The 22,114-nt window shown below is 38.7% G+C and overlaps 2 protein-coding genes across 4 annotated transcripts; one reads left to right on the top strand and one right to left on the bottom strand.

The window, feature by feature from the left end:
- Positions 1-2,480: 2,480 nt before the first annotated feature.
- Positions 2,481-6,274, top strand: LOC109013215. 2 transcript variants are annotated; one of them, XM_018995227.2, is made up of 3 exons: positions 2,481-2,684; positions 5,336-5,514; positions 5,907-6,274. In XM_018995227.2, exons 1-3 carry the CDS (start codon positions 2,606-2,608, stop codon positions 5,922-5,924), a joined length of 276 nt encoding a protein of 91 aa, XP_018850772.1. In that variant the 5' UTR covers positions 2,481-2,605; the 3' UTR covers positions 5,925-6,274. The 2 variants fall into 2 exon arrangements, with proteins under 2 accessions (XP_018850772.1, XP_018850773.1); XM_018995228.2 differs by having other exon boundaries at positions 2,487-2,684; positions 5,360-5,514.
- A 1,093-nt stretch (positions 6,275-7,367) lies between these two features.
- Positions 7,368-21,610, bottom strand: LOC109013214 (glutamate synthase [NADH], amyloplastic). 2 transcript variants are annotated; one of them, XM_018995224.2, is made up of 22 exons: positions 20,638-21,610; positions 20,179-20,298; positions 19,546-19,659; positions 19,197-19,349; positions 18,731-18,831; positions 18,348-18,444; positions 17,763-17,872; positions 16,914-17,017; positions 16,487-16,666; positions 16,051-16,394; positions 15,901-15,971; positions 15,339-15,808; positions 14,214-15,083; positions 13,686-13,840; positions 13,244-13,405; positions 11,375-12,976; positions 10,210-10,428; positions 9,838-10,106; positions 9,292-9,597; positions 8,899-9,166; positions 8,296-8,553; positions 7,368-8,124 (listed from the first exon to the last, which is right to left on the bottom strand). In XM_018995224.2, exons 1-22 carry the CDS (start codon positions 21,031-21,033, stop codon positions 7,825-7,827), a joined length of 6,669 nt encoding a protein of 2,222 aa, XP_018850769.1. In that variant the 5' UTR covers positions 21,034-21,610; the 3' UTR covers positions 7,368-7,824. The 2 variants fall into 2 exon arrangements, with proteins under 2 accessions (XP_018850769.1, XP_018850770.1); XM_018995225.2 differs by lacking the exons at positions 18,348-18,444; positions 18,731-18,831; positions 19,197-19,349; ... (1 more) ...; positions 20,179-20,298; positions 20,638-21,610 and adding an exon at positions 18,226-18,285.
- Positions 21,611-22,114: the final 504 nt, after the last annotated feature.

Below are 22,114 nucleotides of genomic sequence, written 5' to 3'. Positions count from 1 at the left end.
TCCGAGAGGTCAACCTCAAGCCTCCCAGCTGCCCAAGCTAGTAGGAAGAAGTAGGAGAAGGAGTCCAAGGCAAAAGATTCACACTCCTAGGAGCGTCGGACCTTTGCTCACCCAGAGGCTCTACATCACCTGTCGGAGGATTCAGTGGCATGGTTTCCTCCATAGCCACTGGCAAAGGAACCTCTAACTTTGAAAAGGTACTAAAGGGTGAGGAAGGTATCGAGACCCTCTCCTCACTCAAATCCACGGTCAAGGGATTGTTTTGGGACAAACCCCTAGGGTCAAAGGGAAGAGTTGGGGTTTCACCACTAGAAAATGATGGAGGGAATAAAGCGGGGTCAACAGGCAAGTAGGAAGGCACCCCAGAAGTCTTCACGCATGTCCTGACATTATCTTCCAAAGGTGCGGGCATCTCTGCAATATCCTCAAATGGCACGCCCAGAATGGGTTCATGAGAACCCCTCAAAATAGGTTCAAGGAAGGCCGAGTAAAAGTCATTTCAAGTTCCTCCTCGTCCAGACTAGAAGCCTCGATCAGCCCCTGATCACCTAGCGGGGTAGAATGCAGAACCAAGGAAGGTGATGGAGCCAAGCGTAGACTAGGCGAAGGGCATTCGAAACCCAGCTCCATAGCCAAATTAGCTTCCGCTTGTTCCAAGAAGTCATCAAGGTTGTTCAGGTTGGGTGATTCACGCCGAGTTGATCCACCAGCCCTCGATAATGATTGAGCCCGTAGAAAGTGGCTAGAGCCACCAAATGGAAAGGAAGCCTCCTACTCGGGCCCTGAACGATCGCAAACTCTCATCGATTCGCGGATCAGCTCATCCTCTATACGAGGTTTCTTCTCCTTCCCCTTCGACGGAGTGCCAAAAGGCCTTTTTGGGCCACGGGAAGCGAATGGCTCCCTTAGCAAATGGTGACTGCTAACATGCAACAGATCAATATTAGCTCTAGTAAAATAGGCGTTAGTACAAACTTCTTCCTAGTGTTGTCCGACTCAGGAATAGACATTTTTTAAGTGAGTCTGCTCCCAGTCGAAAAGATTCAAAGAAAACACCATTTCGTATGGAACAACTCCCCATACAGCTCAAATGGAAAACTCTTAGCAGTCAGCCTCACCAGTAGAGAATTCTCAACCGTGACCCGACATGAAAAAAAAAATTAAAACTAGTCTTTGACACAAGAAAAGCGGGATTCCAGGCAATCTACTCAATAGTTGGTATAGGAGCGGGAAATACACAAATTACCGTCGTGGCACCATATCCCATGGGTATAAAAAACTCTTTGGCAGTCAAGTTGGGGAAGTTCTCATCGTCGGTTTCCAAGACCAAGCGCCATACGATGCAACACGATAGAAGGATCCTCCAAGTGTTAGGATGAAGCTGCGAAGGAGCCAAAGTGAGATAATCCAGAACATCCCGAATGGAGCAGCAAAAAGGGAGTCGCAATCCATTCGAGAACATGGCGGGTTACAATGCTTTTAGCACATTTGAGTACCTTGGCAGAATAGATTTTAACTGGAAACTAAAATTCCTATATCGGTCATATGTGAGGGCATACCACAAATTTGGGATCTATGGCATGCACTACCAAAAGAGGTGATGTGGGGAGAGGAAAATATAGATCTCTAACTTAAGGGAATGAATGGGAGGGAGTCTGGGTGCTATGAGTCAATTAGAAGGTTTTATTCCGTCTATGTCCAAATACCTTCAACTTCAATATTTTACGAAAATCTTCCTTGTTTTTTTCAAAATGATAGAAAAGAATTATTATTTTCATAAAAATTATATGGCTTTTTGCTTTTTTTAGATATGAAGTCTAATTATTTTTCTTGTATCGTGAATTTTTTATTGTCACATTGATAAGACCAAACAAATCAAACAACAAATATTATCCAACATCTCAAAAAAAAAAATGTTATCCAAAATAGCTTTGCTGCTTTACCAACGTTGAAAGGATGGTTTCAAAAATATCTCCTATTTTTTTTTTTTTTAATTTAAGTGAAGGTGTTTCGAACTCCAAATTTCTAAAATAGAAGTATGGGAATTATGCCAACCAGGCCTTTGGCAAAACTACTCCTAAGATTAAGGGCAGGTTTGGGGCCAAAATCAAAACACAAAATTATCATCTCATCATTACACCTTTTTCAAATCTCCATACAAAATATAATAAACAATTCAACTTTTTCAAATTCCAATACATTTTTTTCAAATCCCAAAACAATAATAATATTAAAACTTAATATTTTAAACTTCAAAACAAAACACAAAATTCTCATCTCACCCCCCAAACCTACCCTAAGAGTAATGATAAAGTTACAAACCCATTTACATTTTATTTACTATTTATCAATAAAAATATTTTTTTTAAAAATAAATAAATTCAACAAATCAAATTAAATTAATATTTTTAAAAATATTATTTTATTTAAAGATGGTAGAAAATTGTAAAAAGATGGTAAATCGTTTCTCTAAAATTAATCACGAGTAAAGGGCAAATTTTTGCCATGTACCAGGCTTCCTCGAAGAACAACCAGACAACAAATTCTGCTATCGCATCAGAGAAAGAGAAAGAGAAAGAGAGACGTACAGTTGAAGAGGGCGATAATGGGTGGAGAAGCACATGTCTTGAAGAGGATTCCCCGCATTAGATTCCCACAAAGACACCCTAAATCCTTTGCTTCAGGTCTCTCTGTCTCTCTCTCTCTTTTAAGTCTCATGTTTTTTCCTTCTTTGCTATGCTTACTGTAACTTTAATTTGTTATCAACAATTCTCTCGCTAGAAGTGATTGAACAGAAATCCTGCTTTGGTTTGTGCATGTTGCTTTTATTTAGCAAAAAAACTGCATGTTTCTTTTCTTTTTCTTTTTCTTTTTCTTTTTTTGCTTTATGTATATTCAACAGATCATTATTTCGCTTTTATTTTGGAAGAAAAAAGACGGTATCAATGTAAATTTCGTAAATATTTAACTCGGATTGGTTAATTTTCTCTCCAATTGTATGCTTATCATGAGCTATTGAGATGGATGTGCGATTGGCAACCGAGATGGGCAGAAGTGTAATGAGATGTCTTTTAGCTATTTCGTGAAAACCAATGGTGGCATTTTTCTTTTTTTGAAGTCTCACCCAAGATTGAATGTTAGGTCTTCTAGTATTGCAGTGGGGCATTACAAGGATAACAGAAGGTCAGAAAGGTCATGGTTTGAGAAGAGAAATGCGGGAGCAATGGTATCATTGAGAGAGTGGGTTTCACAGCTGTTCTAATAATATATGATTCATTAAGGATTTACTCAAGTTAACTCAGTTATGAGAAGTTATATGTAGCAATAACGGAGACAAGGTAAAGAAATGTAGGCCGTGCTGGTTCTCTTGTGAGCAATGAGGCTCATTGACCGTTGACAGCTTTCTGAATAGTACAGAGCTTAATTATATGAATCAAACTATTTTCTTCTCCATTATATGTGTTCTTTTTGGCTTCCCTTTTGTTCTTCAACAGATTTAATCTGGTAAGGTGTTTTTTCATTTTTTAACCTGTCTTCTGTAAATAGATTGGTTGAGATATCTGTGCAAAAGTCCAGGCACCACTGAATCATGACCATGAGTGGTGCACCTTAGGCTTATTCAATTTTTTAAGAATAGAAGCTATATAAGCGGTATAACAAGACATATATTATGATGCTGCAGCAGCATATTTGCGTAGCCTACTTATCAATGTCTCGCCTTTGTGATGACAAGTTAGTTTCAGCACAAATAAGGGATGAGGTGGAGAAAGATGGATGAGATTGTGGGCTTGGTCACCATAAGTTTAGGAAAGTGTGACATTAGCATAGACTTCATGGCTGCAGTTGTATGGGCTAGTACAATAAGTTGGGCATCACAAAGACTAAGCAAGACAATAAAGGCTCATTATGAGGACAAGGTCAAGAAAAGACTGCTTATCATTTCACAATACCGTAGAATTCACTCATGTCAATGGCTTGATGCATCAATTAAAAGATAGACCACTAATAGGGGAATTGTCTCAAAATGTTGACTGAGACTGTTTAGATATGGGTAAGATAGATAATGATTTCACTCCTGAGGAGAGGTAAGGCCATGGCATTCATCAATAAATCTTTGGCTGAGGGCGCTAAAAAACCAGAAGGTAAGTTTGGCAAGGATGTGGTGATGTAGGATAGAAGTGAGAAGGGGAAGTAGTAACAGAGTAATAGGAAATAGAGAAGAGAAATGAACGAGAAGAGAAGAGAGGAAGAAGAAGAAAGCAAGAGGGACTGGAAGGGGGCGGCTAGCACTCAACTCTGTATTCAAAATTAACCGTCTACAATATTCCTTCAAATGTCTTTAAATAGTAGGGCAATACAAACCCTAAATGAAATAACTAACACATTAATAAAATAACAAAATAGAAAATGTCTTTAAATAGTAGGGTAATACAACCCTAAATAAAATAGACAAGACATTAATAAAATAAATAAAACATTTAATAGGAGATGTCCTCATCATGTGGTATATGGGTTTTCTCATGAAGAATGTTTTGTAATGCTATAATGAGCAGATGAAGGTTTTGTAGCTGATCCCAAGAAATGGGATGAGGCTTTTTGCTCATAAATTAATCTAGTATTGTTTTATTTAAGTTGCACCTTATCGCTATATCAGACCACAATTTGATCAAGATGTCTCTGCTGAAACCCGGTACTTATAATACTGGCTAGTTTTCAAACCCTGTGTTTATTCATTTTGATGAGCTTCATCAATGGTGTACCAAGGCATTATGACATGTACGTAGTTTTGTGTAGTCTGTTGGTCTGTGTATTGCCTCTGCCCTGTATCCATATTTAACTTAATCGTCCCTAAAAATATTAGTATGGGTTCCTCCAATCTTTGTACAAACGAAGATCTTCCTCTTCCCCCTGCAGTGCTGTTCACTCGTAGATTTGATGGTCCCAAAAGGTTGGATTCAAGATGGTTCCATATATTTTGATACATGATATACTAAAATGAAATCCTGAGGAAATGGGAAATGGCTTCATGATTAACGCATATATGACATTTTGGATACTGCTATGTTTCTTGGTTGAGCAGATAAAGTATATTTGGTTGTGTGAAGCTTTAAGCAGTGACTTCAAGTGTTCTACCTTTTATTTTTATTTTTTGTTCACTGATGTATTCTCAATGATTAACCATATTTAAAGGCATGGTAAGGGATGTCTCTCCCCACTTTTTTTTTAATTTTTTATTACACTAGTGCATTTACTTGAATCGATCTCAGGTACAGATTTGCTTTATTGCCTTGATAGTTTTCTTCTTAGTGTGCGTTTACAAATATTTCTATTTCAGATTTCCATAATTTTCCATGCACAGATTCTACATCTCAAGCTCAAAGTAGGGATGCTCGTAACATTACCATTTCAAAGTCAGATGTTCCAGCAGCACCCACAAATGCTGCTTTGGGAGGGAAAGCTTCTCTTCAGCCAAAACGAACACCAGTCTCAGAAAAAGAGATAGAGGCTATTCTGGTGAGCAAAATATATACTGAAATTGATCAAAATTCAAATATTTGAATCTGGGATAGATCATATCTGATCCTGACCTCTAAACTTTAGAATTTGTCTAAATGGGTTTTCCACAGACCCCTGAGGTACTTTGTTTTGAGCTCCATGTTTTATGGAAAAATTCCTGCCTAATTGAGTGTTGGATTGATTAGATTTTCTGGAAATTATATGATGGAAAAAACCTGTTATGACAACTTGATTTTATGCAATGCATTTATAATATCGAAAAAAAAAATTATCTAAGCATTCATTAGTAGGTACAGGCACTTGGGTTTAGAAGATCAATCCCTCTTAGCCAGCAACTCTTCAACTAGATACTTGCATTGATTTTGTTTTGTTCCTATGATCTTTCGCAGTTGGGTGGATGCTTCTGATCTAACCAAGAACTAGTACCATGGAGGTGCAATTGATCTAGACTTTTGGATCTTCTGTATATCATTTGGCTTAATAATGCAATTCAAGTACTCTGTTATGGTATTATGTAACAGTTGGAATGCAAAGGAGTTTTGAGGAAAGGATCACCGGACCTGCTTTGATCCGTCAAGACATAATGGATGGATTCGTTTGATTTTCTCTTCACAGTCGGACTATATTCTCTCTTCCTTTTTTTCCTACTTTTCCACGGTGGGCTGGTATTTGGCACATAACCCCTACAGGTTTGATATGTATTTGGCACAAAGAAATGCGAGTTTATCAGAAAAGGAAATTCGTGTTGAATTTCACACGTGGAATTCTAGTTGTTGGACTTAGGGTCTAGAAGTGTAAACGAGTTGAGTTGAAACGGCCAACGCGGTGGTTAAGTCTTATTCATTTAATTTTTATTTAAACACGAGTTGAGTTTGTTAAATTTAGACGACACATTGAAATGGAAGTTCGAGGGGTAGGTGCTTGATCAAACGCCTTGCGTGATCAACCGCATGCACTTTTTTACTTCCTTAACTGCAGTAACCACTACTCGCCCAAGCGCCTATAACTAGACGTTCTTGTTGTTCAAGATTTACTTGGGCCTCGTTTGTTCTCAGGAAACATCTCATCATCTCATCTTACCTTATCATTACAATTTTCTCAAATTTTCACACAAAATAAAATAAACAATTCAACTTTTTCAAATTTCAAAACAAAAATAATATTAAAAAATATATTCTAACAATATTTTATTCAACTTTTTAACTTTAATCTCAATTCATCTCATCTCATCTCATTTCTAAAAACAAACGAGCCCTTAATTGACCAAAAAACAAGTTATTTATACCATATCCTATAATTTTATCTACCAATTTTGAATTTTACTAAATATCTTTAATAGTTTTTATTTACATATAGTGACGATTATATTTCCAAGGACTTAAACATGCTTAGTATTATGAACATGATTTCTTTTTATACTTTTAAATGTTCAAAGATATTCTCATTATAAAGAAAGATAATGCTATAAAAAAATTTAAATGCAAAGTTATGGAAGATTGTATAAGTTGAGTCGAGCTTTTTATACGAGTTGTATCCTTTAGTAATCGATCATATTTTCATATTCACAAACAACTCATTCACTAATTGACTTAAGTCGAATCAAGTCGAACTTGAGTTTAGATGAACTAGGCCATCATGAATTCTAAATGCAGATTTAGGTATATGCGCATATTTGCTCTATCTAGGTATATCCGCATGTTTGCTCTATAGGATGGAAAAGAACAGGGAACCACACTTGCACCATGAATCATCCCTTATAAACCGAGAGCATGGGGAAGGAGAGAGGGCTTTGACTTTTGGATAACCCTTGATTGCAGTATACATTGTAGAGATCCAAATGTGCACATATGAGATCCAACTCAAAAGTATTCAATTCAAATCAAAACAGTTCGGAACTAACAGATTCAAGCATGCTTAGCAACCTCAAGACCTCACAATTTCATACGGTATCAAGAATTTCCAACATGTAATTCTTAATCAATGATTAAGAAAGAAAAAAACTATACATTTATTTCTTAACAACAACTACATGAGCTAACATTTTAAGCATCACGAGGTAGAACCTATAAACATCAATTGATGAAGAAATTTAACACAACATTCGAAAACCTATATCCAGCAGCAGCCCAATTGAAGCTACTTCTTGCTTTCTGCAAAACCTTGCCAACCCCCAATGAACCCACTTCTTCCTCCTGTTGCCTGTGAATTGAGCATCACTTGTTGCCCGTGAGAAAGATCAACATATAAATAATTTTTCTATGTATCTTTTTCTCTAAAATACTGTTTAGGGAGGAAAATCAAGGTCGCCTATGTCAACACTCGGTGTTTGCTGCTGTCTTGGTGCCTCTTGGGAAGGCCATTATGCCTTTTGATAAGGTCTTCTCGGATCAAAGGGCTAACAGCAAGGTCTTTTTCCTCTTGTATGAGATATTTGTCAACCTGTGCGGCAGCTTGCCGGCCTTCAGAGATCGCCCATACCACCAAGGACTGTCCCCGCCGGCAATCGCCAGCTGCAAAGACACCATCCACATTGGTTGAGAAACGGCCATACTCAGCCTTGATATTTGATCGATTGTCCTGCTCCAATCCCATCTTCTCTACTACAATCTGGAAAATCAAATGGCAGAATACCACTAAACGTCAGCAGAGAAGACAACTTGGAACAACAGTTTTTATCCAAGTAGTATTTGCTTTTATGTAGGAAAGGAGCTCAACTTGGCAACTGGTTTCAATCTACAGGTAAATTGTAAGGGCTAAGCAAAGTAAAGAGAAACTAACCGACTCTGGGCCAAGGAATCCCATGGCAAGTAGGACAAGGTCAGCCTCAATGATCTCCTCAGAACCTTCAACTTCCTTGAACTGAAATTTTCCACTAGCATCCTTCTCCCAGTGGACGCGTACAATTTCAAGTCCTTTCACAGCACCATTCTCATCGCCCAAAAACCGCTTGGTCAATACCTCGAAAGATCTCGGGTCTTTTCCAAACTTGGAAGCAGCTTCCTGATGCCCATAATCAACACGGAATATTCGGGGCCACTGCAATTCCAAAATAAAAGTAACTAATTACAGAAGCATCTACAAGTACAATTCACTCACTTTCTGGTCCTTTTTGTCTTTACAATAAGCACCTAATATTCCAATATAAAATCAAAATACTCCCAAATAGTCATTAATCTCATTCAAATATTCTTGACTCCAAATATGCACAAAAAAGATATGGTTTGAGTAAATATGGCATCAAAGGGGCATCAACAATATTCGACTACTAAAAGCAGAGCAAGTAAAAAACAGATCACAGCTGGAAACTACATGAAAAATGCTCTACGTTGGACCATTGGCATGCATCATAAAATAGACCTAAGGAAAAATTAAAGTCAAAACCTGTGGCCAAGGGTTGCCTGGGGCCCTAGTTTGTGGTGGTTCAGGGAGAAGCTCTAAATTTATAATGCCACTGCAGCCATGTCGGATGGATGTCCCTATACAATCTGTGCCAGTGTCACCTCCACCAATGACGACTACTTTCTTGCCCTTAGCAGAAATGTAGTTACCATCCTTGAGGTTGCTATCAAGCAAGCTTTTAGTGTTTGCATGCAGAAACTCCATGGCAAAATGGACTCCTGATAACTCCCGTCCTGGTACTGGAAGGTCCCTGCACCCAAAAATAACTAGATCCTTTGAACATGCATCGGCATGAAGTAATTTAGCTAAACATAATTTCTAGAGATTATGATGGATAATTTAGTAATCTCTATCTTTCTATTTTCTACAAATTACCTTGGTTTTGTGGCTCCTACAGCCAAAACAACTGCGTCATTCTCCTCTCGGAGCCGATCAAGAGAGTACAAAGGATCAGTTCCAACATTAGCATTAACCACAAAATTGACACCCTCCTGGTCCATAAGTTTCACCCGACGTTCAACTATATCCACCTTGTCAGCCTTCATGTTTGGAACACCATACATCATGAGTCCTCCAATTCGGTCAGCACGTTCATACACAGTCACAGAGTGACCCATTCTGTTTAGCTGATCAGCAGCAGCCAAGCCAGCCGGTCCACTTCCAACAATCGCAACTCTTTTCCTGTGATCATACACATTAGGTTATTTCCATGGAGCAGATGGGACTTATCCACACAGAATTTCTCTTCATAAACTAGACTATTCTAACTGGGTAAAACAACAAAAACTGTCAGACCACAATTTAACCAAGAAAAAACCATTTCAAAGACCACCAGTTAAGGAAAACAAATATCCCTGTTTAACAAGAAAGAGTAACTTGAAAGACAATATCATTTCTCATCGATAGATTTTGAAGGCTTACTCAGTTCTCTTGAGAGGAGGCCTCGGTACCATCCATCCCTCCTCAAATGCCTTGTCTATAATGGCACACTCAATGCTCTTGATAGATACAGGATTCTCGATAATTCCCAAGACACACGAACCTTCACAAGGTGCGGGACACACGCGACCAGTGAACTCTGGGAAGTTATTTGTTTCAAGGAGCCGATCTAATGCTTCACGCCACCTGTTTTGGTATACTAACTCGTTGAATTCAGGTATTTTGTTTCCTAGAGGACATCCAGAATTTTCCTGCAAATTTTAAAAATGGAGATTTTAGTGCACAAAAGTTTATATGAAACTTTGAATAGAGAAAACAAATAGTTGCATATAGACTAGTAAGTGGGAAAATCACCTGATGGCAGAAAGGAGTACCGCAATCCATGCAACGTGCAGACTGAGTCTTTAAAAGTGGGCCAGGATTTGATTCCTGCATAACTTCGTTCCAGTCATTCATCCGTACATTCGGGTCCCTGTATTGAACACCCTCACGCTCATAATAAATGAAACCTCGATGTTTAACGGCATCAGTAACCTTTGTAGGCCTCTTCAATGATTCACCCTCTTCTACATTCTGGAAGTATCAAAAAATTACATCAAACAAATAAATTACTATAACGATCACCAGCAAGAAGCATGCTTGATAAACCCATCTCACCCTCCTTCCCCACTACCCCACCGGTTAGTAGGACCAAATAAAAGTGAAAACGAGATTCTGAAAATTTGAGGAAAGGCAAAACAGATCTAGCAGTGCGTTCAAAAAAATATCAATTTTGAAAGTGAACTATAAACTGAACCAACAAATAAAAAAATGGTTAAACCCTGAAGTATGAGCAAAAACTCATTTTAAAGTAAGCTCATTTTGAAATTTGAAGACTAAGGTCTTGTTTGGGTAACAAGGTATTCTGATATTTTTTCAAAACTTCTCATAATTTCATTTCCAAATATCACTCAAACACAACAATTTTCCATTTCAAATTTTCAACTTTTTCATATAATCATTACATAATCCTTATCCAAACACAAAACCCAATACAACTTTCCCATACTTCTAAACAAAACACAAAAAAAATATAACTTTTTCAACTCTCAAAACAAAAATAATATGAAAAAATTATATTCAAACAATTTTTAACTTTATAATATTTTTATTCATTTTTTTCTCTCCTTTCCCAAAATCCAATAAAAAATTTGAACTCAAACCACTTCACTACTATTCACAAATCATTTTACTATTATTCACATAATTCGATATTCTAGGTGTCCAAATGAGCCCTAAAACTACCCAATCCAGAAGTCAATAAGGCCATCTATGGGCTCAACTTTTAATATGGATTTCAATTCAACTCTTCACCGAAGCATGACTAAAAGCTACATCCTTCAAAATGTTTTGAATCACATTAGGCGACTAGGAGAATTTATGGTCCTGTCAAATATAAATTCCTCAAGTGCATGAGAGAGTGAGAGAGAGTAATAATCCCGATAAAGACCAACACTAATTGCAATGAAAAGAGAATTACCTTATTGGATTTCCCATTCAAAGATGCAACTGCTAACTTCTTAAGCTCTTCAAAAGCATCTTTTCCATTTAGTTCTGCCTCAACTTTCTCCTCGTCTTTTTTAGCAGCATCTTCCACAGCCTCCAAGGAGGCTTTCTCTGCTTTAATGCTTGCAAGAACCCGCTTATACTCCCTCGGGATAACTTTAATGAATTTAGGCAGAAGAATCTCAAAGTTAGCAAGTACTTCTTTGGCTAGTTGGCTGTTTGTATGACGCTGATGTTGCTGAGCCATCATTCTAAGAGTCATGATATCCTCCTCTTCTTCAACTTTATCAAGATCCACGAGCTCAGGATTGCACCGAGAGCAGAACTTTCCATCCATGTCAAGAACATAAGCTATACCGCCACTCATACCTGCAGCAAAATTCCTGCCAGTTTTTCCAAGCACAACAACAGTCCCACCGGTCATATACTCACATCCATGATCACCAACACCTTCCACAACTGCCTTAGCCCCTGAATTACGTACGCAGAACCTTTCTGCTGCCATTCCATTGAAATATGCCTCCCCACTTGTAGCCCCGTAGAGAGCCACGTTACCAATTACAATGTTTTCTTTTGGATCAAAATTGCTTTCCTTCGGAGGATAAACTACAATCTTCCCACCAGATAATCCTTTGCCAACATAGTCATTGCTGTCACCTTCAAGCTCAAGTGTGATTCCAGGGCAGAGGAATGCTCCAAGGCTCTGACCCGCACTCCCATTGAATTTGATATGGATGGTATCTGCAGGAAGCCCTGCCGCTTGATAGCGTTTAGTCACTTCATGGCTAAGCATTGTTCCAACAGCACGATTCACATTGCAGATTGGTTTTTCAATGTAAACAGGAAGACTCTTTTCTAATGCAGCTTCACACAGTGGAATAAGTTTTTGGTCCAAAGCCATGTCCAAGCCATGATCCTGTTTCTGGACACAGTACTGTGCTGCTTCAGGCCGAAGTTCAGCAGCAGGTCTAAGTAATAGGGACAGATCAATATTCTCCAGCTTCTCATTGTTCTTAGTCACTTCTTTATCCACTTCAAGCATATCTGAACGGCCAACCATCTCAGTTACTGTTCGAAATCCTAGCTGTGACATTATTTCCCTCATCTCCTCTGCTACCATGAAGAAAAAGTTAATAACATGTTCCGGTTCTCCAGCAAACTTGTCTCTGAGTACTGGATCCTGAGTAGCAATGCCAACTGGACAGGTATTTTTGTGGCACTTCCGCATCATGATGCAACCAAGTGTTATGAGAGGTGCGGTACTGAAGCCAAATTCTTCTGCACCAAGAAGGGTGGCTATGGCCACATCTCTTCCAGTTTTCAGTTGGCCATCTGTCTGGAGAACTGTTCGGCCGCGCAGATCATTAGCAACCAAAGTCTGGTGAGTCTCAGCCAAACCAAGTTCCCATGGGAGCCCAGCATTTTTTATTCCCGTCCATCTAGAGGCCCCTGTACCTCCATCATGACCTGAGATCAAGACATGGTCGGCATGCCCCTTCACTACTCCACTAGCGACTACTCCCACTCCAGCTTCAGATACCAGCTTCACACTAATTCGAGCCGTTGGGTTGGAGTTCTATAAATTGAAAAGAAAAGCATCAGATTGTCCATAGCTCAAAAATAAAGAGTAATTAAATTTTAAGGCCCATTTGCCCCATATATCAGCCAAGCATTACTCTAACAAAAGAGGACACCCAAAAATATATAAAAAAAAAAATTACAAAGTCCTTCCAGGAGGAAGGGAATACACTGAAGTAACCTACTAGGGCCTTCAATGGGACAGATATTTTATTTGATTAGTTGTGCCTCAAAGTAATGAGTGCAAAAACAGCATTACACGTACCTTAAGATCATGAATTAACTGGGCAAGGTCTTCGATGGAATATATATCGTGATGGGGTGGTGGACTAATAAGTCCCACCCCAGCAGTAGAATTCCGGGTAAGCGCAATTTCGCCTACAACCTTGTGGCCAGGAAGTTCACCCCCTTCACCAGGCTTTGCCCCCTGAACCATGATGAACACAAAGTTAAAACAAATTAATCACAGAGATTTATCAAATTCAGTTTATATTCAATCTCATAAAATGCCAAATGTATATATGATATATCAATTAAAGATGCAAAGGCACCCAGAGGTGCTTTGCAGACACAGCATCATCTGCCTTGAAATTAGGTCCATAAGCAAGAGGAAACTCCGTTCCAATAGGAAATAGGGCAAAAATGAATATATTTACATTAAAATATATAAATGATGGGCATCCATTCATAAACTAATAAACAGATACCTGAGCCATTTTTATCTGTAATTCATCAGCGTTAGTAAGGTAATAACTCGAAACTCCAAATCTCCCACTTGCAACCTGCTTAATTGCACTCCTTTTTGGGTTCATTGAACCATCTGGAAGTGGTTCCATGCGAGATGGTTGCTCGCCTCCCTCGCCTTCAGCAAAAATTCAAAGGAAGAATCAATGAATGGAATATATCATTAGTATAATTCAAAGGAACAGTTAACCTTTCATATTTAACAAATTGAAGCGTCAGAAAGTCAATCGCACTATAAGCTAGTACTGAGTTGTTTTTTCAAAAATTAAAAAAAAAAATAGAAAAAACTAACGTGTAAGAAATGTCTAAAGATATTCCAAACATGTAAGCGATGCAAAAATGAAAACTTTTTTTTTTTATATAAGTAAAAATGAAAACTTCCAAAACCTGATATGGTATTTAGCTTAACCTTGACCAGACGCTAATCAACAAAAGTGCCTTAGTTACCAAAAAGAACAATTGGGAGCTATAAAGGGAGGGGGGTGGAAAACCTGTATTCGACTTTCCTCCCATTCTATTCATAGCGATAGCAAGGGTTGTGTGTGCCTCCAATGAGATAGATCCATAACTCATGGCCCCAGTACAGAACCGTTTGACAATCTCACTGGCAGGTTCCACTTCATGCAAAGGAACTTCCACCTTTGCTGCTTTGAATTTCAAGAGTCCCCGCAAATTGCAGGATTTATTCAATTTATGAACAAGCTTGGCGTACTCTTTGTAGGCGGCAACACTGTTAGTTCGGGCAGCCTCTTGCAGCTTCGCTATAGCAAGGGGATCGTTAAGGTGAATCTCACCACCTTTTCTCCAATGATAATCACCTGGATTAGGCAATGCTACAGCTTCTGCACTATTGGGAGGGAAACCACGAGAGGGAAATGCCAACTCATGCAGATGAAGTTTATCAAAAGCAAGCATCTCAAATGTTGCACCCTCAACTCTACTTGGAGTTCCTGCAAAGCACCTCTCAATCACTTCTGATGAAAGACCCAGAGCTTCAAATATCTGCGCACCCTTGTAAGAGGCCAAAGTTGATATCCCCATCTTAGCAAGAACCTTCATCATTCCATAGTTGCTAGCTTTGAAGTACTTCCTGACCAGCTCTTCCTTTGAATGAAAGTTACCGCTGGATTTGGGTGGGATCTTTCCATCAACTTGTAATCTCCAAATGGCTTCTATGGCCAAGTATGGGCATATAGCATCTGCACCAAACCCAACAAGCGTACAGAAGTGGTGCACCTCACGTGGCTCAGCAGTTTCAACTATTAACCCAGCTTGAGTGCGCTCGAGCTTTTTAACAAGATGTTGATGGACAGCACCAACGGCCAAGAGGGAGCTTACCGCAACACGATTAGGTGAGAAAGCTATACAATCAAAGAATTTTAAAAAAAAAAAATCAGTCAATAAATGAATTCGATACTCTGCATGGTTTCCAATTATCTGTTGAATGCAGATACATGTTTTTTTGTTTTGATAAGTAAGAAGACAATTTCATTAATACGAACGATCCATGTACACGGGACGTATACAAAAGACATGAATGCAGATACATGTTAACTCAGTGAATGCACAACAGTGACTGCAATCAAATGTAGGCATAAAAGTAGAAAATGAGATACCTCTATCAGAAAGCACGAGCAAGGTATAACCCTCCTTAATTGCATCATGTGCTTCATTACAGATCCTGTCCAAGGTCTCCTCCAATCCCTTCCTACCTCGGTCCTTAGAATAAGTAATGTCCAGAACTTTGCTACGCCAACCTCTGTAATTCATCTTTTTAATTGCCTCTGTTTCTTCAATGGATAAAAGAGGACCTTTTAGCGAAAGACGATGACATTGTTCTTCAGTGGTTTCCGTCAGGTCACCTTCTGGACCAATCATGCATTCCATTGAGGTGACTATCTTCTCCCGAATAGGATCAATTGGAGGGTTTGTAACTTGGGCAAACATTTGCTTGAAGTACTCAAAGGTGAGCTTTTCTCGGTTAGACATTACAGCCAAGGGAGTATCGTTTCCCATTGAACCAAGGGCCTCTACACCATCTTTTGCCATGGGAAGCAACAACATTTCCAAGGCTTCAACAGTGTAACTGCATAGGGAAGCCAAAACTGAAAATGATTTCCTGTAAAGTTTAAAAACATGAAAATAAAAGCAGCAGCAGCAAGGCAGAGATTTACGTACCCAAAAGCTTTTAATGGAGCCAATATACCATGAATTCCCATGTTTTCCATGCTACCATCATTGCTAGATGCCTACAGTTACAAAAGGCAAGATCCCATATGAGCAATGTCCACAAAGGAATATCAAGGAGAACAGTAATAAAATACTTACTGGAATCACTCTGGCAACTGGAGGAGGGACCTTTTCAGATTCATGAACAGAGTCGACTATGTCCTTGAGTTCAATTTTTTGCCTTTTTAGCCACTCGCTATAAGGCCTTGCCATTGAGTATTGCTGCTTCAAGGCTTCATCGTCGACAACAATATGATTTTGAAAATCCACCAAAAGCATCATGCCTGGGTTTAGTCTTCCCTTCCTAAGCACATCTTCAGGTGGAATGTCTACTACACCAACTTCACTGGCCATTATAACTCGTCCACTATGGGTGACATAGAAACGACCTGGTCGCAGCCCATTGCGATCCAATGTTGCTCCAAGATAGCGGCCATCAGTAACTGCATATGATTTTACACATTAAAAGCTAAAAAATAGAAGAAACCTAAAGCAAACTTGTGGAGTTGGTGCAAAAAAAAAATAGAACTATTACATGATATAAGAGCTGGCCCATCCCATGGCTCCATCAGAGCAGAGAAGTATTCATACAGTGCCTTTCGATGAGGATCCATATTATTATCATTTTGCCAAGCCTCAGGAATCATCATCATGATTGCTTCAGGAAGACTTCTACCAGCTCGAACCAGAAGCTCAAGGGCACCGTCAAAAGCTCCTATAGAGGAAAAAAAATGTATAAAGCAAGTCAGTATATGATAAGATGATGTACAGAATCCCATAGAACATGTTACCAATTAAAATCTGAAAACAGGACATGAAAGAGGCAATGAGATGCTAGTTCATGGAAGAATTTCCATATGTTCACAGATATACATATGGACACATGCAAGATTATATATATATATATATATATATAGGTAAAAGATGCATGTACACATGCCAGATACCAGCTAAAACTTCACCTGAATCAGATGAACTGGCATCCACAATAGGTAGAAGCTTCTTTAACTCATTCTCTGAAAGACCAAGTTCCTTGCACTTTAACAGACCCTCACGTGCCTTCATCCTGCAAAAAAAGCAAAATGGGTCGGCATTGCGTTTTCATTATTCTTATTCACGATAAAATATGAATAAAATCAGCTTTGACCATAAGCCATCAATCAGCTAGCAAGGCCATTTACCAATTGTTTCCAACATTTTAGAAATATAGTGAATTGACAATGCACAAGCAGGTCGTTGGCAAGTAGGGCAGTGGAGAAACATTTAGATCAAGGTTATAATGTCATAAACAAGTTTGACTTCTATAGCAAGTGGATTCTCAGAGACTACATTCCTTACTACCACACAGCAATATTAATAATTTTAAACACTGGAAGTCTGGCCTATCTTCCCAGATGTTGTAGCCAGTACAAGAAGTCATTAACTGAGCAGCTGAATAGATGTTACACTTAATGAACTATCATTCAACATTTACATTTCTTGAGAAGTAAGCACATTCAGATAAAAATCTGGGCTATTGATGCAGGGGGCATCAGCTATGTTGAAGATTTTTTCTTGCTTAGCTTTAAGAGAAAATATTACTAGCATCCATCATCATTACTAACTTGACCCATAAACAGGCATTCTTGATGTGAACTCAAGAAATAGTGTCTTAAGTTTAGGTGCCGGTAGCATATCACATCAAACTGAGAACTTGGTGTATACCATTTTATGTACAGAAGTATCCTTATCAGTTATACAGCTCAAGAATCAAGACACAATTACACTATTCACTTAAGAACATAAAAGAACCTTTTTACTCGATGACATACCAGTTTACATTGCCTCTAAGTGTATTGATTTCTCCATTGTGGCCCAAGATACGCATGGGTTGAGCACGATCCCAGCTGGGAAATGTATTTGTTGAAAATCGAGAGTGTATCTGCACCATAAATCAAAAGAACCAAGATTGTCAGTGGCAATCACATCTGATATATTCACTTCAGAAATTGATTTGGTAACAGCCCGTGAGATTCTGTTCGGGCACTTATAGTTGCACTGACACTATAATGCTTGGAAACCCTAATCTAGTTTAACCAACACAATTTTCTTCCCACCACTCCATTGACATTTTCATCCCCAACAACTGATCACAAAGAGCGCGGCACCAAGTTTCTGCAAACATGATTATCTCGATAATGAAGCTTTCTTACCAACTCACCCAATGTATCTAATCCAGCATCCAAATTCAAACAGTAATCAAGGGAGTGGAAGAACTTAAGAGATCATTCAAACCTCAATGCCTCAGAAGTCATTCCTCAACCTTGCATCTCTTCAGTTACCGGTTGTTCCCATGCTGTTTGTTGGAGTATAGAGTTAGTGGAGAGAGAAGAAAAGTGAATGGATAATATATTTACCAGGGCCATGTAGCTCGTAAACCTTTCATTGCCAATATCTGCATAATAATAATCCTTCAACTGATCGGGCTTTAACTGACCTTTGTAAACAACAGTCCTGCAGAAAACAGGCAAAATCAATGACAATGTGATTGCAAAAAGGAAAAAAAACTTGAAAAAATCTATTTATCATCCTAATTTTCATCATCATCCCATGATGTGGTATTAGGTGATAGGTTTATAAGTGAAATATAATAAATAATTTCTAATCATCTAATGACACATCATAAGATGATGGGGGGATGATGGAAGTTGGGATGATGAGTAGCATTACTAAAAAATCATCTTATATTACATGCTACCTAGCATCTAGAACAAATAATGTGGCTTTCTGAAAAATGTACCTTGAGGAGAGAGAACAAATATAGAAGTCCTTAGCACCACCATGTTCAAGGTTTAATGCAGCTCGGATAGAAATCATTGAAACCCGCCTTAGTATGTACATCTGTAGAGAAAGAAGTGGGAGAATGCTATCATGATGTTCTAACTTAACTACATTGGAAAACAAATAAACCGCAAATGAGCATATACTTTGTGTCTTCCATTTATAAATACTTTAATTAGTTTGACTGCTAGGATCATTGAATCAAGCAAAGGGATTTAACTAATTAATTTAGCAAAATAATCCAGCAAAGCTTTGTTCAAATTTTTGGTAATTTCAAAAGCATGACTATAATGTTATTTAGAAAACGTTTTTTTTAATAAGTAATGTTATTTAGAAAACTTATCCTAACAATACCACAAAATAATCATGCATTCCACTTTAAACCTCTGTAACTGACTTGTAGAATATCAGAGATGGAAAACTACCTGCTGCTCTAAATCAACTTGTGACCGAGGAGTAGGGGTAAGGAACACTTGCTCAACCACCGGTTCCGTCTGCAATGCAGAATTGCCCAATCCTGTGTTATCTGTTGGCACAGGTCGCCACCCAAGAATAGTATGCCCAAGGGACTCCGCAACCTTCAAACAAAAGCAAAGGAATCTCATCAATAGATAATCCCTCGGAAGAGAAACAATAACATGAGAAGCAGAGAAAGAAAATTGGAAAACGAGGTACCAAAGCACGTAGCAGAAACCACTTTAATAGAATTAAGAGAGTCCACCAAGAAATAGGAAGTGATACTCAAATAGCAAAATTTTCAAACTCAAAAATTACCTTTGTAAATACATTTTTGCTTTCTTCCCTCCGACTCTCAGATTTGGGCAAAAAGAACATGCCAACAGCATATTCCCCTGATGGTGGAAGCTCAAACCCATGATCCTTAGCAACCTGAAAAAAGGCAGCCCAAGAACAATAATTACATAATTTTATATCTCAACCACGAACGGAAGAAAATTTTAGGGAAAAGGATTAAGGAAAGAGAAAGCCAAACCCCAGCAGCTTGACTTTAATTGCAAATCACAGAAATCAAAGGTTCTTTGGTTTGATAGTCCGCAAACATGATAACACTCGATGCAAATTTCTCCCTCGGACCCCTTTTTGAGGGACTAATTTCCCTCAAAAGAAATATAAAAGTTAATATAACAAAAAAGAATAACTCTCAACGAGAGGATATATTTGTAGGATTTCCCAATAAAAGGATTTTTTCGTAGTTGAAAATGCTTCGAGGACCAACTAAAGCAAAATGGGAAATACAGACAGAAAAAGTTTCGGGCATTATTATCAATACTCTGAAAGGTCAAATATTTTAACAAAAACCTGTCAAACTAACCAAAAACCAATCGGGAGAAGAACAATAAAGGAAAAGGTGAAAAGAACAGAAATACATTTTTTAAAAGTAAAAAATACCTCATTGTAGAACTCGTGCGGAAGACCGACAAGAATTCCGGCTCCATCACCAGTGTTAGTTTCGCAGCCACAAGCACCTCTGTGTGACATACGTATCAACATCTCCACAGCATCCGTAACCTACGACAAGAAAAAACCCCACAACAAAACCATCACACCTACCTCAGATCACACACAACTAATCCCAATATTCAACAACCAATGAACACGCATCACATATAGGCAATGAAAGAACACAGACATACCCACATACTCTCCAAAAATCCAATTCAAGGAAATCATATGCATGAAATCAAAACATACATACAGGAAAGATACACACAGACATACGTAGATACACGAAAATATACATGCGTAAATACAAACATAGCATGTATAAAATTGATTGCAAAAAGCAGAATAGGCAAAGCTCCCTCCGTTCTCGCCTCCATACATACATACTAGAAATGATATTCTTACCGTTTTACGGCTACTTTCGCCGGATAACTCCGCGACGAACCCAACCCCACACGAGTCCTTATCGAACGACGGGTCATAGAGTCCTAGCGGCTTCTCCGGAACCGCGGAAAGCGCCGAGCGGACGACGACCCTCAGCTTAGGTGACCTCCCCGGCCCGTCAGACCGCCAAAGTTGAACCTTTTCCGATCTGGGCGCCCGCAATCGGGCGCCCAAGAATCTCTTGTCTATTACATTCACTGACTTCTTCGCCGTCGAGCAACGTGTTTTAAACCGGCTAATAGGAGCTCTCGGAGCCGCATTGAGTTTCGGTTGTTGGTTGGAAGGCTTGTTAAGTGAAGGCAGAGCACAGGAAGGGCTTGTTCGGAGATGGAGATACGAGCCCGAGCACGTGAACATTTTCGAAAACTACCGAGATTTCAATGACGGTTGGGTTCCCGAATATATAGTAGGGAGTAAAATTAAATAATTTATTCTATAAACTTGAGTTCTTTTAGGTCTCAAACTCAGATCTAGTATTAGAATTTCAATCACGAACGATACTCAAATTTCGAAAAAAGAGGAGCCTGATCCAGATAAACCCATAAATCCGGGGCGAAACATATAGAACTTGGAAATTATCACTACTACTTTCTCGAGACAATTCACAGATCTAAACCGTTCAACTTCGTCCCCAACGGAATCCAAGGCCTGTTTTTTCCTTTTAGCTCTGTGATGATATCCGAGAAAACTGAAGGAAAATCTGACTGATTCGGAGAAATTAAAGGGGAAAGCAACGAAGAAACTAAAACATAGACTATTTTTTCTTTTTTACAAATTTGCGAACGAGAATCTGATCGTCACGTGCAGAGATTTTTCGGGGCTGGAGTCAGAGCGCCAAATCCAACCAACCGCCAGCTTCCCGGAAAACAAACAAGAAAGCTCAAGAAGAGAGAGAGGGAGAGAGTTTTGAAGGTGGGTTCTCTTTGAAGAGACAGAAGCGATGTCCGTTATATAGAGGAGAAGAGGCGTTATAAACTTATAAGACAGATTCAGAGAGCAGTGTGGGGACCCACAGCCGGGAAATACAGAACTCGATATATGATCTTTGTAAATTTACGGTACTACCCCACAGTCCGCCCTTACCTTTTTCATTCAATACACAATTTTCTGGCGCAGTGACAGATTGGAATCTGCTTGATTGCCACGTGTTAGCTGCCCTATGCGGCACGCGACAGCCGCTCATGGTGGGTCCCATCCCTTGGGGGCTACGACGATGGGCTGGATTAATTAAAGAGTCCTAATAACCCTTCTATGCTCATAAGTAGAGGAAAAAAAAAAAAAAAAAACCCTTTTTCTATGTTTTTCATATTTTTTTAAAATTTTAAAATTTATTCTTCTTAAATTTATTAAATTCTTCTATTTATTATTTATATATCACATATTTAATCAAATATATATATAAAGAGAATGTGATATATGAAAATAAAGAATATAATTT

This window comes from Juglans regia, chromosome 13 (assembly GCF_001411555.2).
Source record: "Juglans regia cultivar Chandler chromosome 13, Walnut 2.0, whole genome shotgun sequence".
Taxonomy (NCBI): Eukaryota; Viridiplantae; Streptophyta; class Magnoliopsida; order Fagales; family Juglandaceae; genus Juglans; species Juglans regia.
This window is presented reverse-complemented; position numbering and strand designations above follow the sequence as displayed.

What these genes read in the sequence shown, in the direction of transcription:
- LOC109013215 (XM_018995227.2), top strand. Translation starts at nt 2,606, where the DNA reads ATGGGTGGAGAAGCACATGTCTTGAAGAGGATTCCCCGCATTAGATTC. An exon ending in CCCTAAATCCTTTGCTTCAG is followed by an intron (nt 2,685 to 5,335) that starts GTCTCTCTGTCT and finishes TTTCTATTTCAG; the next exon opens with ATTTCCATAATTTTCCATGC.
- LOC109013214 (XM_018995224.2), bottom strand. Translation starts at nt 21,033, where the DNA reads ATGTTCACGTGCTCGGGCTCGTATCTCCATCTCCGAACAAGCCCTTCC. An exon ending in CCTCCTCTCAAGAGAACTGA is followed by an intron (nt 9,598 to 9,837) that starts GTAAGCCTTCAA and finishes GTATGATCACAG; the next exon opens with GAAAAGAGTTGCGATTGTTG. An exon ending in GATTCCTTGGCCCAGAGTCG is followed by an intron (nt 8,125 to 8,295) that starts GTTAGTTTCTCT and finishes TTGATTTTCCAG; the next exon opens with ATTGTAGTAGAGAAGATGGG.